General features: G+C 38.1%; 1 protein-coding gene across 2 annotated transcripts in view; it reads left to right on the top strand.

Annotated features, from left to right (window-relative positions):
* KCNQ5 (potassium voltage-gated channel subfamily Q member 5) overlaps window positions 1-16,761 on the top strand; it is a 571,663-nt gene that overhangs the window by 444,557 nt on the left and 110,345 nt on the right. For both annotated transcript variants that reach the window (XM_003271108.3, XM_030809332.1), the window contains exons 4-5: window positions 7,032-7,207; window positions 7,471-7,596. In XM_003271108.3, the coding sequence (XP_003271156.2) occupies window positions 7,032-7,207; window positions 7,471-7,596 (302 nt within the window). The remainder of the gene's footprint in view (window positions 1-7,031; window positions 7,208-7,470; window positions 7,597-16,761) is intronic.

The following is a 16,761-nucleotide window of genomic DNA, read 5'->3' as shown; positions in this document are numbered from 1 at the left end:
TGGTGAGAGAGGGCATCCCTGTCTTGTGCCAGTTTTCAAAGGGAATGCTTCCAGTTTTTGCCCATTCAGTATGATATTGGCTGTGGGTTTGTCATAGATAGCTCTTATTATTTTGAGATACGTCCCATCAATACCTAATTTATTGAGAGTTTTTAGCATGAAGTGTTGTTGAATTTTGTCAAAGGCCTTTTCTGCATCTATTGAGATAATCATGTGGTTTTTGTCTTTGGTTCTGTTTATATGCTGGATTACATTTATTGATTTGCATATGTTGAACCAGCCTTGCATCCCAGGGATGAAGCCCACTTGATCATGGTGGATAAGCTTTTTGATGTGCTGCTGGATTCGGTTTGCCAGTATTTTATTGAGGATTTTTGCATCAATGTTCATCAAGGATATTTGTCTAAAATTCTCTTTTTTGGTTGTGTCTCTGCCAGGCTTTGGTATCAGGATGATGCTGGCCTCATAAAATGAGTTAGGGAGGATTCCCTCTTTTTCTATTGATTGGAATAGTTTCAGAAGGAATGGTACCAGTTCCTCCTTGTACCTCTGGTAGAATTCGGCTGTGAATCCATCTGGTCCTGGACTCTTTTTGATTGCTAAGCTATTGATTATTGCCACAATTTCAGATCCTGTTATTGGTCTATTCAGAGATTCAACTTCTTCCTGGTTTAGTCTTGGGAGGGTGTATGTGTCGAGGAATTTATCCATTTCTTCTAGATTTTCTAGTTTATTTGCATAGAGGTGTTTGTAGTATTCTCTGATGGTAGTTTGTATTTCTGTGGGATCGGTGGTGATATCCCCTTTATCATTTTTTACTGCATCTATTTGATTCTTCTCTCTTTTCTTCTTTATTAGTCTTGCTAGCGGTCTATCAATTTTGTTGATCTTTTCAAAAAACTAGCTCCTGGATTCATTAATTTTTTGAAGGTTTTTTTGTGTCTCTATTTCCTTCGGTTCTGCTCTGATTTTAGTTATTTCTTGCCTTCTGCTAGCTTCTGAATGTGTTTGCTCTTGCTTTTCTAGTTCTTTTAATTGTGAGATAGCAGGAAAGATCCAAAATTGACACCCTAACAGCACAATTAACAACCAATTCTTTTTTTTTTTTTTGAGATGGAGTCTCACTGTGTCGCCCAGGCTGGAGTGCAGTGGTGCTATCTCGGCTCACTACAAGCTCCACCTCTCGGGTTCATGCCATTCTCCTGCCTCAGCCTCCCGAGTAGCTGGGACTACAGGGGCCCACCACCACGCCTAGCTAGTTTTTTGTATTTTTAGTAGAGACGGGGTTTCACCGTGTTAGCCAGGATGATCTCGATCTCCTGACCTCGTGATCCGCCCATCTCGGCCTCCCAAAGTGCTGGCATTACAGGCGTGAGCCACCGCGCCCAGCCAACAACCAATTCTTAAGGGATCTGACAGAGCCAGAACCCAGTCATTACTTCAAGGACGATACCAAGCCATTCATGAGCGATCCTCCCCCATGACCCAAACACCTCCCATTAGGCTTCACCTCTAACACTGGGGATCACATTTTTTCAACATGACATTTGGAGGTCAAATATCCGAACTATAGCATAAGTAATTGGTTAATTAAATAAATTAGTGTCCTACCTTCTACATATTTGTATTGTTTTGATATTTTACTTCATAACTTTAAAATGTATATTTTATTAAAATTATTCAAAATTTAGCTTATAGTGAGGCCACTAGAATAATTCAAAAAACCGGAACAAAAAAGTGTGGTGGGAGAGAGGGATATAAACATTAAGAACATTGTATTTGTTGTACTTCCGATTGTCTCAGAGAGAACAAGATGAAGTGAGTTTAAAGGGAAAGAGGTAAATTTATGTTAGTTATTAGGGAAAACTTTCTGAGACTATAGAATAACTTTTAATTTACAAAAATTTTAAAAGCCTGAAGTCTCCAGACAGTTTCTAGAAGTCAAGATATACCCTCTTTGTGGCTTACTTACCTGGAGAGAATTTATCTGTCCTTATAACTACTAGTTTGAAAGTGTTCAACCATGCTTTGTTTGATCCAGATGATTTAGTTCTTTTCATTGTGCTTTTACATTGAGCCATGTTGTAGTTTCTAATACATGCATTATGCAGTGTAATTGTAGCAACAAAACACAGTCCATCAGGTTCAGATGTACAATTGGCCTTGCTCTAACCCAATCCTTGAGTTCACAATAGGGAAGCTTTGGAGGTAAATAATGAAGGCTTTTTGGTATTTCAGTGACTAACACCTTTTAGACAGGGTCCATGGTGATCAATTCATATTGATTTTGCTGACTAAATAATACTTGAGCAAAGTTCCAGTGGCATCTAAAAATAAGCTTTTTCACAGTCCTTGTGTGTCTTAAATATCATTATAGTATTTATTTTGTTCAAATCTTTGCAGTCACCTCAAATTTCAAGAATTCATGTGTAAATCATTCTAAGTGATGCAGTAAATTAGTGAACCTACTTCCTAATACCTTGTAAACCTGTATTTCACATTTCTACTAGGCTGCTTATAATCAGTAGCTCTTTCTTCACTACTTCCCAACTTGTTCTAATTTGTTTCCTTTGAGAGAGGTAGATTTTAAGAGTTCTGGATTACATGCTTTTTTTTTTCTCATGCGACTTAGAGCTCCTCCTTGTTTATTAGCAGTTCTATTTCTTTCTCTAGCCGCATTTTCTCTTGAAGCAGCCATAAAAGTGCCATCTGTTTTTCAGCATCATTTTATTTCTGCTTTCTCCTCCCTGCACTTTTCTCTTCTCTGAATGCTTTATGCGATAACAATTTATTCCTGATTTATTATCCACCTGCTTTCATAGCCTCCCCCTTTCTGTTACTCCTCCATCCCTATGCCACCCTGGATGGAGTGGTATACCATAATTCTTAAGGACACAGCTTTGGAGTCAAGTAAGGGCCAGCTCAACTACTTATGCATGTTAGTGACTTGACCACTATGAGCCTCAATTTCTTCATTTATAAGAAAGAGAAGGTTATAATACCATCTACTACATAGGGTGGCTTGAAGAATTAAATAAAATAATGTACATCAGGGTTTCTCAGCCTTGGCACTATTGACATTTGGGGCTGAGGCATTCTTTGTTCTGGAGGCTGTCCTGGGCATTGTAGCATGGTTAGCAGCAACCCTAGTCTCTACCACTAGATGCTCGTAGCAACCCCCTTCCCAGCTATGACAATGCAAAAATGTCCCAGGGAGACAAAATTGTCCCCATTCGGAATCACTGACATATATAAAACATGTAGCACAGTGCCTGGTACATAGTAGGGACTTGAACAATAATTGTGATGGATGGATGGTCGGATGAATGATTGAATATTCATTTTTAACACAAGTGTCTAATATAATTCTTGACAGTCAATTAACTACTTAATACATAAATGGATAAACAAATGAACCTGAAGCCAGTGAGCTTCAAGGGCTGCCCATAGTTTCTACCTTACACCAAAATGTGTTATCTTCACTAAAAACAAGCTTCCTATGTTTCAAGAAATATTTTAGACAATTAACTAACTGCACAGCTTAAGCTACTCCCCCAATTTAATCTATATGCATATACTTTAAATAATAGGGAGATTTTAAAATAAACTCTAATGGATGATAGCTATAACAATTATGTTGCTGTAGAATTCAGTGCTAAAAATTGAAGTGATCCTTTGATTAACCTGAGTATTTTAGGTTGATATCCCAGTCAATAAGACATTGATGTGGTGAGAGAACAAAGCTCAGCCAACTTTTAAGTGTTTTTTAATCTAATTTATCTTATATAAGTATTTATTGAGTGCCTAGTATGTTTCAGGCACTCTTCTAGGTACTCAGGATACATTTGGGAACAAAACAATGATCCAACACTGTGGAACCACCATTCTATGAAATAGTAGATCACAAAAATAATAAATACATAAATAGAAATAAAAATAAAGACTACTCATAACTTGTAAAATACTAGCCTAGGAAATAGTCTAGGTGGTACTGACAGCAAAATTCCAGTGGATGACCGTAACCCAATCAGAAACATTTTTGTGACTGCACTCACTGTTTGCCATTTGGTTGCTCATCTATGATTTCAGTTTACTGAACTCTAACTTTCTCGTCTGATCTGAATTACAATGAGGGTATTAAATCAAATCTGTGGTTACCTTTGCATATTTTGGAACTTCAAACATTTAGATTGTGATTCACTGTGTGCATAATTTTTTAAATTGTCTCAAATCAACAATCTTTCTCTTACTTTTCTAGGTTTTCTCTAATGAACTAACTTTATAGCATACTTTTTATGCTGTAGTCTAGCAAACCGATAGCTGAGTTTTTTAAAAAATGAATACAATATATGCTTTTTCTGCATCACTTTTTTCATCTGTAAAATGGGATCTGTGGGATACCTAACATAAAGTCATTATAAGGATTAAATAAGGTAATGTTTATTTAAAAAAAAAAACCTTAGAACTAAAGAAAATGCCAAGCACATAGTAAGTTTTAAGTGTAGTGTTTTCTGCACCCCTACTAGCCATGTGCTTATTTCTAGTATTTCCAATATTTTAGCATAGTAAATGAGGTAGTATATCTTTTTCTTTTCTTTCTACACTTGGAAGAAAGCAGGATTACAATGAAATAAAAACAAAATGTATATACAACAGGGTCATATAAGTAATGTCTGTTTGTAAACCACTAGTCTCAGGAGTAAATCCCTCAACATGATGAAAACCAAGAGATGTGTTTGCACATAACTCTTTTTATAAAGTTTTTTTAATCGCGAAGACATAGTCATTGTTATAAACTTCCAACATACAGAAATTAATAATTTACAAAGTGAAAAGCCCCTTTATTGCATATATTCACTCTAGCTCACTCCCTTTAGAAATAATTAATAGTAATAATCAGTGTATAGTCTCGCTTTTTTTTGAGACGCAGTCTTGCTCCGTCGCTAGGCTGGAGTGCAGTGGCACGATCTTGGCTCACTGCAACCTCCGCCTCCTGGGCTCAAGGGATTCTCATGCCTCAGCCTTCCGAGTAGCTGGGATTACAGGCACGTGCCACCACACCCAGCTAATTTTTGTATTTTTAGTAGAGACAGGGTTTCACCATGTTGGCCAGGATGGTCTCGATCTCCTGACCTCATGATCCACCCACCTTGGCCTCCCAAAGTGCTGGGATTACAGGTGTGAGCCACTGCGCCCAGCCTAGTCTCAAATTTTTTTCCTAGTCATACACTAATATATATTTCTATTAAAATAAAATCACATTGTACATACTGTTTTGCAACTGGCCTTTATTCACTCAAAATATGTCTTTGATGTCAGTGTCAACACATTTAGTTCCTTCTTGTCTCCAACAGCTGCCAAGAGTGGTGACTCTCTTTGGCTTCTGGGTACTTACCCACGAAAGCACATACATTTAGAGCTGGTGGAAAAAGTCCTTCAGGGCGGGCACCAGTGGCTCACACCTGTAATCTCAACTCTTTGGGAGGCCAAAGCTGGCAGGTGATGTGAGCTCACGAGTTTGAGACCAGCCTGGGCAACATAGCAATACCCCATCTCTACAAAAAAATACAAAAATTAGCCAGGCATGTTGGTGCACATCTGTAGTCCTAGCTCTTTGGGAGGCTGAGGTGGGACACAGAGGTTGCAGTGAGCGGAGCTCATGCCACTGCACTCCAGCCTGGGTGATAGAGTGAGACCCTGTCAAAGGTTGGAAAGAAGGAGGAGAGGAGAGGAGAGGAGAAGAGAAGAGAGGAGAGGAGAGGAGAGGAGAGGAAAAGAAGCCCTTTGGCTGAAACTTTCACTGCCAACAACTGACCCCCCTCTCTCTCAAAGCACTGACCCAAAAAGGGGCACCAGCAGAGAGGCTCAGAAGATCTTCTCAGTCCACACCAGGAGACCAGACCTTTCTCAGCTCAGGGAGAAGGATGAGCTGAATGAGGAATACTCACTCATACAGCAGTTAATCCAGAGGATGACAGAAACATTACAAATGTGACACCCTTGAAATGGAACTCCTCTTTGGAGTGTGGAAGCCCAGTCATGCACAACCCACTTGGAGCAGGAAGGAAATTGTATTTGAGGATGTTAAAGTCAAGCTAACTTTTATTAAAATTGCCACAGGAGGCCATTCATCCCCACTTCACTTACCCCATTTCAAAGCCTACTTCCCATCACTCAGATGTTTACTTATGGAGTGATTAAGTTTTCTTTTATCTTTTCTATGCTTTCATCAGATGCTCTTTTTCTCTTTTTTGCTTAAAAAGGGCAGATTTTTTCAGCCAAATGTCAATATGTCAAACATTAAGTATTCATTCCCTTGCAATGCACAGTGTTTATACTTACATACCCTATTATAACAAATGTAATATTATTTAATTATGCAGCAAACTTACACATAATTTGTGAACCAGGTCTAAAGAATATACAGGAAGCATAGAGTATTCAGCTTAGTTGAGGCCTTTGTTAAACAATATGCAAAGTTGCAGGTGCCACATTAGGGAATTTTGGGGGAAAGGAAATGCAAACTTATTTGGCAGGAAAACAAGAGAAATGATTATATCTCACAGCACTTTCATGGCTGGACACATTTACATGCCTCTGTCACATCACCCAGAGGCTGTGGTGTTGAGGGCTGAGGCAGGAGCTCCTTTTGCCACAGGAAAAAGGATGAAACCAGGGACATTGTGAAAGGTTGCCCCAAAGTCTTAAGGCTCCCTGAAACCTTGGGTTTTTTTAACACCATTGTCCAATCTGTTGAAGGTTAAATAATATGTTGTTCAAAATTGCATAGGTAAAGCGCAGAATGGCCAAAGGGTCAGAACTACAGCAATAGGTAGGTCCCATTCTCTGCCTTTTCATTCTTCAGTCTTCAGAAGTGCCACAGAGGCTGAGTGGCACTAGGCGCAGCTGGGGATCAAGATCTGTTTATCTGTACCTTAAATAGGTCAAAGTGAACCTTTTGGAAATATTGTTTTGGTAAATAAAAATTCCTGGCCATGCTAACTGTGCCTGTTTCGACCTGTTTCTTTCAGATACCATTGTTCTTATCGCTTCAATAGCAGTTGTTTCTGCAAAAACTCAGGGTAATATTTTTGCCACGTCTGCACTCAGAAGTCTCCGTTTCCTACAGATCCTCCGCATGGTACGCATGGACCGAAGGGGAGGCACTTGGAAATTACTGGGTTCAGTGGTTTATGCTCACAGCAAGGTAAGATTGCTCTCTGAATTTAAAAGCACAATGTTTGAAACTTTTTCACTGATTGCTGTAATATCTAATAAACCTATCACAAGAAAACTTAGTCATTGCAGAAATTGGTTAAAACAATTTTGGGACATGATGTACAATGGATTATTTAAGAGCCATCATAAACATCCAAGAAGTAGTAAAGTGAATAGAATCATCATAGAATTCTTTTTTCCTTTTTCAAAGATTTCCCACCTCTAAAAATCTTTCATTCCTTTTATATCTAGGAATTAATCACAGCTTGGTACATTGGATTTTTGGTTCTTATTTTTTCATCTTTCCTTGTCTATCTGGTGGAAAAGGATGCCAATAAAGAATTTTCTACATATGCAGATGCTCTCTGGTGGGGCACAGTAAGTATAAAAATACGTTTTTTATTTATTGGATGTTGTGAATTGTTTTTTTTAATACAATGTAATGGTTCCTATGGATGGTTTAAATAAAAATATCAACTTGCGAAAGAGAGTTATGTGGAAAATAAATACTACTTATTATTGTCTAAAGGCTTTCCACATCTTTTTAGGCCAACTAAGTTATCTTGTAATCCATCATTAATATTTCTTGAGTGCTAGATTGTTGCCAAAATTAAAAATATATAAAATATATAAATATATATCATTTTTTAATGGTGATTAAAACATTGATAGTTTGTTTATTTGTTTTAACTTTGTGCAGCACAAATTTAAATTATCAATAGTTGCATTGATTTTGCACTCTTCAAAAGTTTATCTGCGGTTAAAAAATGAGTGGAAGCTGTGAATAAAATTGCAGCACAAAGAAATGAAAAAGAAGACTGGTAACCATCTGTGAGATCAGAGATTATAGTCACCTAATTTCAAAACTTTCCTCTTAAAACCTACTTTTTCTTTGTATTGTTATTAAAGAATAATTTTCCAAATAAATAAAGTAAAATCATGATTCTTACATAGATAGAAAATTAACACATGCTAAACATTTATTTCACTCATTTTAAAAGTTTAAGTCATTATTAATGAAGAAACCAGTAAGATGTTAAAACCAGTTCAAAGCACTATCCAAAGGACAGAAACATTTAAAAATCAGGAATATTGAAATCAGTGTGCAAATAGAGGCAAAACTGGCTCCTTCCACAGGGAGAGAAGTCAGTTCAACCTCCAATAGGCAGAATTTATTTACATGTCCATAGGCAAAATTATTTTGCATTGCTACCAGTTATCAACAACTTACAGAGTTGTAAAATAGCTCAAAGGCTATGAAAAGAGCAGAGCCCCATAAAATCAGAATCCAAAAACCTGAAAGGGTGTATTCTGAACAACACATAGTTTTCCACTGAAGCAAAAATTTTCCCTGCATTGTAAAGAATTTATAAAACAGTCATTGGAACTAGTGCCCTAATAAGAATGTCACGGTATATAGGAGTGCTTTATGCAATGTATAAATTACATTTCTTTTTATTTTATTCCTTTAAGGCATTCCAAAGGGGAATTATATGAAAATAACCATAGCCAAACATGGTGGCTCACGCCTGTAATCCAAGCACTTTGGGAGGCCAAGGTGGGCCAGTTGCTTGAGCTCAGGCATTTGAGACCAGCCTGGGCAACATGGCAAGACCCCATCTCTACAAAAAAATACAAAAATTAGCCAAGTGTAGTGGCACGCTCCTGTAGTCCCAGCTACTTGGGAGGCTGAGGTGGCAGAATCACTTGAGCCTGGGAGGTAGATTATAAATGCTTGTCTAAAGAATGTCCATATGGTTTTGGTCCAAAAAACCCCGTAAGTTCTCTTTTAAACCACCGTTAGTATTTCTTGAGTTCTAGATTGTTGCCAAAATAAAAATATATCATTTTCTTAAGCTGTGATTTAAACAATGATAGGCTTTTTATTTGTTTGTTTAGTGAAGCACAGAGTTACCAATTGTTGCATTGTTCCACTACTCATCAAAAGCTCATCAGCAAGACCCAGCACATTTGTCAGAGACGAGGAAAACGTGTTAGGGCTGTATTAAGCAGAACTTGTATTGGTTGATTGCATAGCAGCAATAAAATGAATAAAAATGAGAAATACATTCACCTAAAGATTCGAATTCTTTTCTTAAGTTATCTAAGTAAATGTCTACAAGATTATGCCATTGGTTTCAAAGGATTCTGTTGGTTTAATAATGTGGTTTCCGGCTGCTCTTCACTATTCACAAGCAATAATGGGCATTTCAAAAAAAGAGTGGAAACTTGAAAGAGAGCAGTCATCTGACATTCTTAAAATACTTTTTATATGTAGAGAGCAAATGAAAATCTGTGACTCATGATGGGATAAACTGTAAACTGAGAAAACAGGAGGCTTTTCTTGCCAGCAAGGGGAAGACAGTTTATCATCCCAGCCTTCAAAGCAATGGTTTGAATTCAAGTTTAATTTTGCTTCTCTCGGATAATTCTAATATATTTAACTTACTGAGGCACCCAGGTGCCCCTTTTCCCACTGAGATGCAGTTGTTGGTGAGTTTAGCCTGGCAGCTCATCATCCTTCTTTTTATTAGTATTCCTTTTCTCCTTATTACGAAAAAGAATTGCTGTATTGTGCATTAAACAGTGTGTGGGAAACTCTTAATATACCTCTCAGTTAGTCACCAGTTTGTTTCTTTTGCCAGAATAACCCACACAGTAGGTTTTCAAAGGTCATATCTGTGACTTTCGGGGGAAGAAACATTTTCATTGATTTCCCTTTCAGTTGTGCTAATTTGACTGACATTTAACCTGTACTTAACAGGTTCCTGAATGGCCTAATTATGTTTCTATTTAAAAAAAAAATCTAGTCTTGAATATGAGAGTAAAAATTTTATGAGATATCAAACTTCGAAGAATTTTTTAAGGCCTTATTGGTCCGTAGCAGGTTTGTTGATATTAACTGACTCATTAATGAAATTGTCTGAATCCTAAAAAGACAGAAAAGGCAAACAAACAAGAGAGCTCATTGTTTCTATTCATTTTAAGAAGAACATATACTAGATTCCTAGTGAGAAATAAATTTAGACTGTTATACCTTTTATTTATACATTAATCAAGACCTTAGTGAAAATTATGGTTGGGTATTTCTTAGTTAAAACTGCCCATGTTGCACCTAATGGAAACCTTAATAACTATGGAAGTATCCAGAATAAATAGGGAAATGATAGCATCCTAAATGAGAGTATTTCTAAGTGTTACACTTTGATGAAAAAAGGAAATCCCCTATATTAAAAGAGCCCACAGTATCAACATTAAGTATCAAAACGCAGGTTTTGTTCCACAGATATGCTGTGCCAGTGAATTTTCAATACTAACTCTGGAACTCCTTCCAGAGCTGTTATTTTTCTTATTTTTGGTTGTTCCAGATTTATTCTGAAATAATTTAAGAATGGGTTTCCCTGGAGTTATTTTCTGTTATTAAATCCTTCCTGTTATTATTTTTCTCTTTTTGATCTGCTTTAGATTTATTTTGAAATAACTTAAGATCAGGTTTTCCTGGACTCCAGCCTGGGTGATGGAGTGAGACCTGCCTCAAAGACTCCCTTGGGGAGAATTATACTGTGCCACGGAAATCTACCAACAGTATATTGTTCACATGAACACATTAGCTATAAACTAATGTACATAGATATACTAGAAAAATAATTGTATCTTCAAAATCAGGTCAATAAATATTTGTTGATTTGTTGCCTGAAAGAAAGAAGGATTTATATCTCCTGATTTGGAATTAATTCTGCTATTGAAAAGAAAAAAAAACTTTAGCCTAACCAGTGTCTTAAATTATAATCTGACCATAACCTCAGCCATCTCATTTAAAAAAAAAAAAATCAAGAAAAATCTGGACCAGAGTTTTCATTTGTTTTTCAGTATTATTTCTGAGGAAGAATTCCTGAATGCCAAACACATGAAGGTGCCCCTACTCCATCTCAGATTTTCCTAACATAATTACAACTTTATGCCAACATTTCCAACCCACAGATTTTCAGAATGTATTTTCTTACACCTGTGTGACTGTATTTGAGCATAGGAAGCATAAGGGCCAATATATATCTAAGCTGTTTCTATCTGCAAGACACCTTCAAATAAATGGTCTAACTGAAGAGATGGTACAAAATACCAGGGATTCCTGAGGCCAGCTGTGGGGAGGTAGCAGGGTGAAGCAGGCCATCCCCGCCCAGATCCTCATCCGTCTTATTACCCTGCAGCCTGAAAAGGCAGCTGCCAGCTTCTCAGGTCAAGTGGCAAGAAATGGCAGCTTCTCACTTAAGGAGAATACTACTCTGCCTAGAACTTTACTGAAAGAGATGGTGGACATTTTTGTCACTTGTAATTTATTTTTTAATTTTAAAAAGTAAATTCAAAACTTTATGACCTTACCTATGATATTATAAAGATCATACTCAAAAGTCACGAGTATGAATCACAGAAGATTTTTGTAATAAAAATGTAATCTATCCAGTGCATATTCACCAGCATATCTCTTACAAGCTCTGGAAGGAGACAAAAAATGGAATTATGTCCGATTTCGTGACATAAAGGTCCATCTCTCCTATTCTCCTGCTTCTCATCTCTTACACACACGTATATATAAGCAAAATGTCACACTCACATGGGTGTGGGAAATCAAAGCTCACAAAACACTATTTAGTTTACTTGCCCACTTATGTAAATATTGTATTTGTTTTAGAATAGAGTAGAAGCTCTCAGAACTTATTTCCTCTTCACTGACTGGCCAGATTAACCAACACTCCTCACTCCCACAAAACATAGTGAGGCTTGCAGAGCACAAAATGCTCTTTAGTATCCACAGAATTCTGTTCTTAACATTGTTTGAATGCTTGCAAAGAGTCAGCATGTTCATTACCAAACCTTTTTTTTTTTTTTTTTTTTTTTTTGAGACAAGGTCTCACTCTGTCACATAGGTTGCAGTGCATTGGTACAATTATGGCTCGCTGCAGCCTCAACCTCCCAGGTTTGAGCAGCCCTCCCACCTCAGTCTCCCGAGTAGCTGGGACCCCAGGCACATGCCACCATGCCCAGCTAATTTTTTACTAATTTTTTGAAGAAAAGGGGTCTCACCATGTTGCCCAGACTGGTCTCAAACTCCTGGGTTCAAGCAATCTGTCTGCCTTGGCCTCCCAAAGTGCTGGGATTACAGGCGTGAGCCACTGTGCCTGTCCCATTCCCAAACCTTTTTATGCCAGTTGTATTTGTAATTATAATGGCATGGTTTAATTTTATATTATTGCATAAACTGATGACATATGGTACAGAAAGAAAAATGGATGGTTTACGAAAATAGAACGCTTTAGAAAAGCTTGATAAATGCAAAATACTAAATATACTAAAATACTAAAAATACTTTAAAATCAGGGGTGAACACGCAACTATGTGGGGGAAAAAATCTTAAATATCTAGGACTCTGTCCTCAGATAGCTCCCATAAAAGTTGAGTTTATGCTCCACTAAAAAAAAAATTTAATTTTAAAAAACATTAAAATTAAGGAAAATAAATGATGCATTATGAGTGAGATTTATGCAAAAAAGATAAGGCAGAACCCCAATTGCAGAACACATTCTTCATCAAGAATATTACATTTATGTGCTTTAGGCTAAAATAAAATATGCAACATATAAGTCTCTTTGTGATTATCTGCATTAGTCAAATTTCTGACTAAGCAACCAAGTAGCCATCATAGAAGTTTCAATTAAGAAGACTTCTCTGTGTATTCTCATGCATTAATATATAATATCAGAAAATTATCTCACCAACAGAGAATAACAAGGCTCTCTCATAAGAACATTTATTTTACATTGATTCAACTGCTTTACGGTTCTACTAATTCCCTTGCAACACATTTGCTATGCAGAGTAAAAGTCTGATGTATTGTGATTCACTTTTAACACTGTATATATTAGAAGAGAATTAAATGCTTTGACTCAGGAAGTATCAAAAATATATTAGTACAAAAAGAACCCATTAACCGACCACACTTTAGTTCTTTCTGTCATCCCAAACCCACCCAATCCCTGTCATCCCCACCTACCTAGCCCATATGTAGTCATGAAGCATCCTCATGGTTGGCCCAAGATGAACAGAGTCACTGGGTTTAATTCCAGCACCATCACCCATGGGACTCAACCCTTGCACCCTAATGCCATATGCACATGTGGAACTGGCAGAGAATTACACAACAAAGGGGGTGGGGTGTGATGGAAGTATCTTCAAAGGAGCAACTATATTATTTATTTAATGTTGGATTCCCAGTCTAAAGATAGTGTAAAGGGATTATTTATTTAATGTCGGATTCCCAGTCTAAAGACAGTGTAAAGGGAGTGTGTTATTTATTTGTTTTTCTTTATAACAGTAGTCCATTTTTTCCAAAATCAGCTCTGGCTCTTTAACTTCATTCGGCCCACATTACTGTGTTAACTGTATACTGTTAAGTAATAATAGCCACCTGCCCTTCTGCCTGGGAGTCACTGACGTACGCAGTTTGTAAGCATCTGCAATACAGAGATGATGAGATATAATCGAATAAGTCATCTTGCCATGCCATGCCATTAGGATGCTGCTGGGTTCTTGAAGATCTTTGAGGAATGTTTCTAGAAAACGAACTGACTGCCTCATCACCCAATTCAATTGTGAAGTCTAGGTGTGATTTCCTCCAAGCCCCTAAAGATCACATATGTAGCCTCTCCAGGTTCTCTGAAACATGCTGCTATTCCAGAATCCCCCCACTTATTCTGAAGAATGGGTGCCTTTGGGTTCTTGTGTGGGCCTGCCCTTTCTCCCACCCTGAACCTAAATGAAACTAATCATTACTGGGTTCTACCAGTGAAAAGATTCACAACATTTCTGGAAGGCACAGATAGAGGTTTATTATTTAGCACAAGCATGGGAGAATAAGAACCAAGAGGGCTTCTGCTACTCAGTTCATGTACAAAGGATCAACTGATAAACATTAGCAGGGCCTCCCAAGTGCTAGGAAAAGAAAAGAAACATAATGTAGTTGTATAGTTCCAAGGAGACTCACTGGTACTTCAAGGGCAGCTTGACCTGAAAGTCCAGAAAAATCAATGAACATCTATGCAGCGCTCATCTAAGGATGGTTTATCAAATGCAGCTGGTCCTCGACTTAGAATGTCAAAGCCAGATCAAGCAGATGGGTCAGGGTGAATACCTGGAAAAGATTCACATCTTTTTATTGTAAGCACACCTTAAAGACTTCATAAATTTATGTCTGGTGCTACCTTTCTGTTCACATCATGAAGCCCAGGTGTCCTCTTTGCCTCCACAGAAGGGAAATGATGCATGCACTCTCCAGGCAAAAAACAAAGGAAACCCACACCAGCTCCCTCTCTGGCGTAGAGGGGGACAAAACTGCCACCCTGTTGCCAGATCCTTCCCAAGCCTAAGCTGCCAACAAAAGGCCCTTACGCTTTCAACCAGGAAACATCCCTAGCTCCTTTGAAATCAGAGTGGAGAAAGTTATTGAGGCTGGGGGTTCAGTTGCTGGCTATTCAGGTCCCTTGCATTCAGTGAAATGTGGTCATCCCGGAAGCCTGAACCAGTGTGTAGGGAGAAAGTGGGCAGAGTCTTTGCTCACCCCCAGAAGAACTCCAGAGCGCTGTTCTCAGATTTCACAACCTTCTATTCTCCCCCACAAACCACCCCTGTAAGAGAAAGGGGCAACCCTAAATTCAGAATGAAAGAAAGCAGGCACTCTTTTCTACTCACAATGAAACACTGAGCACATTGTCACTTGGCTGTGTCCCATGCTTCAGAGTTAGAGTCAGTGGTTTAAAACCCACTCTGTGAGCACTGGGCTGAGCAAATGTATTATTGGAATGAAAGGCAAAGCAAACCATGAAATGTAACATTTTTGCTGTGACCAAACCATGAAAGTTCTTCTTCAGTCTATTATTATTAATAAACCGATGTAAAAGGATTAAGCTATTTTTCAGAAAAAGTATAGTAGATTAATATCCGTCCCACATATATGAAGATTAAGAATAAAATTGACCTGGGAATTTTTTTTCTGCATTCTCAAGGAATTCTTTTGAGAATTCCATATTAATACTGCTGGTGACATTAGATTAATTTGGCTCCTGTAAAGTTCTACTACATATTCCCTCTCTCTGACGTTGGATGAGTTCTTCCAACCAGCAGACCTCTTATTAACCTGTCCTTGACCCCTTCTCAGACCTTCACAGCCCAAGCCTCTTTGCCTATTCCAAGACTCTGACTCCCCACACATGATCCCACCTTCTCCTTGTCTATAACTGAAAGGACAGACATCAGCATTCCTAATCCTTCCCTCCACTCACACTGAGGCCACATCATACCCCCACTGTGGAAGCACTGTCCTTTCACACTGCCTGGGCTAACCCCTCCAACGGTGCCCTTAACCCGATTCCTTCTTGGGTACTTCACCCCATCAGGAAGCCGCCACCCCTTCCCTCTTCAGTCTCACCCTTTCTACAAACATGCACAAGTACATCCTAGAAAGCCTCCCCTCAAGTCAGAGATTCCTGGGATTTCTTGCCCTCTACATCTCACTTCAGTTGTTGCCAGTGTTCTTGAAAGTATTATTCATTTATTTACTAAATATTTAGTGAGTTTCTCTCACTTTGTGGCAAGCATTATGCTAGATGTTAGGGTATAAAGAGCAAGCTGAGGTTCTACTTTCTAGTTAATGAAATAAGAATCCCTACCCAAAGAAAAATACAACAAACTATCACTCATGTTAATGTTATTACGAAACAAGGAGCTGTAATAGAGAGTAATCAGAGACTCTACTGAAGACAGGTAGAGAAGGCCTCTCCAATGAGGGAGTATTTTGGATAAGACCTGAAGGATGAAAAGGAGCCCTGGGAAGAATGAGGAAAACGGCAATTCCAGCTGAGGGAACAGCTTGTGCAAAGGCCCTGAGGCAGAAAGATCCTGGCTTGTTTGAAGAGCCAAAAGGCCACTGTCGTTAAAGTGCAGTGAGCAAGGGTAAAATCAAAATGATCTTAGGTAGGTGGAGATGGCTTAATTAGTAGGTCAGAATTTATTTTGAATTCAACAGCTAGCCATTGAAGGATTTTTAGATGGAAATAAGAAAATGATACCCCTTGCAGGTATATGAAGAAGGAACTAGAGGAAAGCAAAAGTGAAAGCAGAGAGAGCAATTAAGAAGCTACTATAGCAGCCTGGTCTACCATGGTGGCAGCAAAGACAGAGAAAAGGGGGTGAATTTGCAAAAACCTAAGGAGATTGAATCAACAGGACTTGCTGATAGATTCCGTTGGGGGAGTGAGGGAATTAGGATGATTCTGAGGCTTCTGACATGAGCAAGTGGATAAATTGGTGGAGCTCTTGGTTAAGACAGGAAGGAATATATTTGGTAGAAATAAGAGTTCTGTTTTAGACACAGTAAGTTTAAATGACTGTGTGACATCTAAATGGAACTGTCAACTGCAGATATGTGAATTGGGAACTCAGAAAAGTGGCCTGGCCTAGAGGTATAAATTTGGCGTGTTTAGCATAAAAGTG

This window comes from Nomascus leucogenys, chromosome 3, assembly GCF_006542625.1.
Source record: "Nomascus leucogenys isolate Asia chromosome 3, Asia_NLE_v1, whole genome shotgun sequence".
NCBI classification, from domain to species: domain Eukaryota; kingdom Metazoa; phylum Chordata; class Mammalia; order Primates; family Hylobatidae; genus Nomascus; species Nomascus leucogenys.
This window is presented reverse-complemented; position numbering and strand designations above follow the sequence as displayed.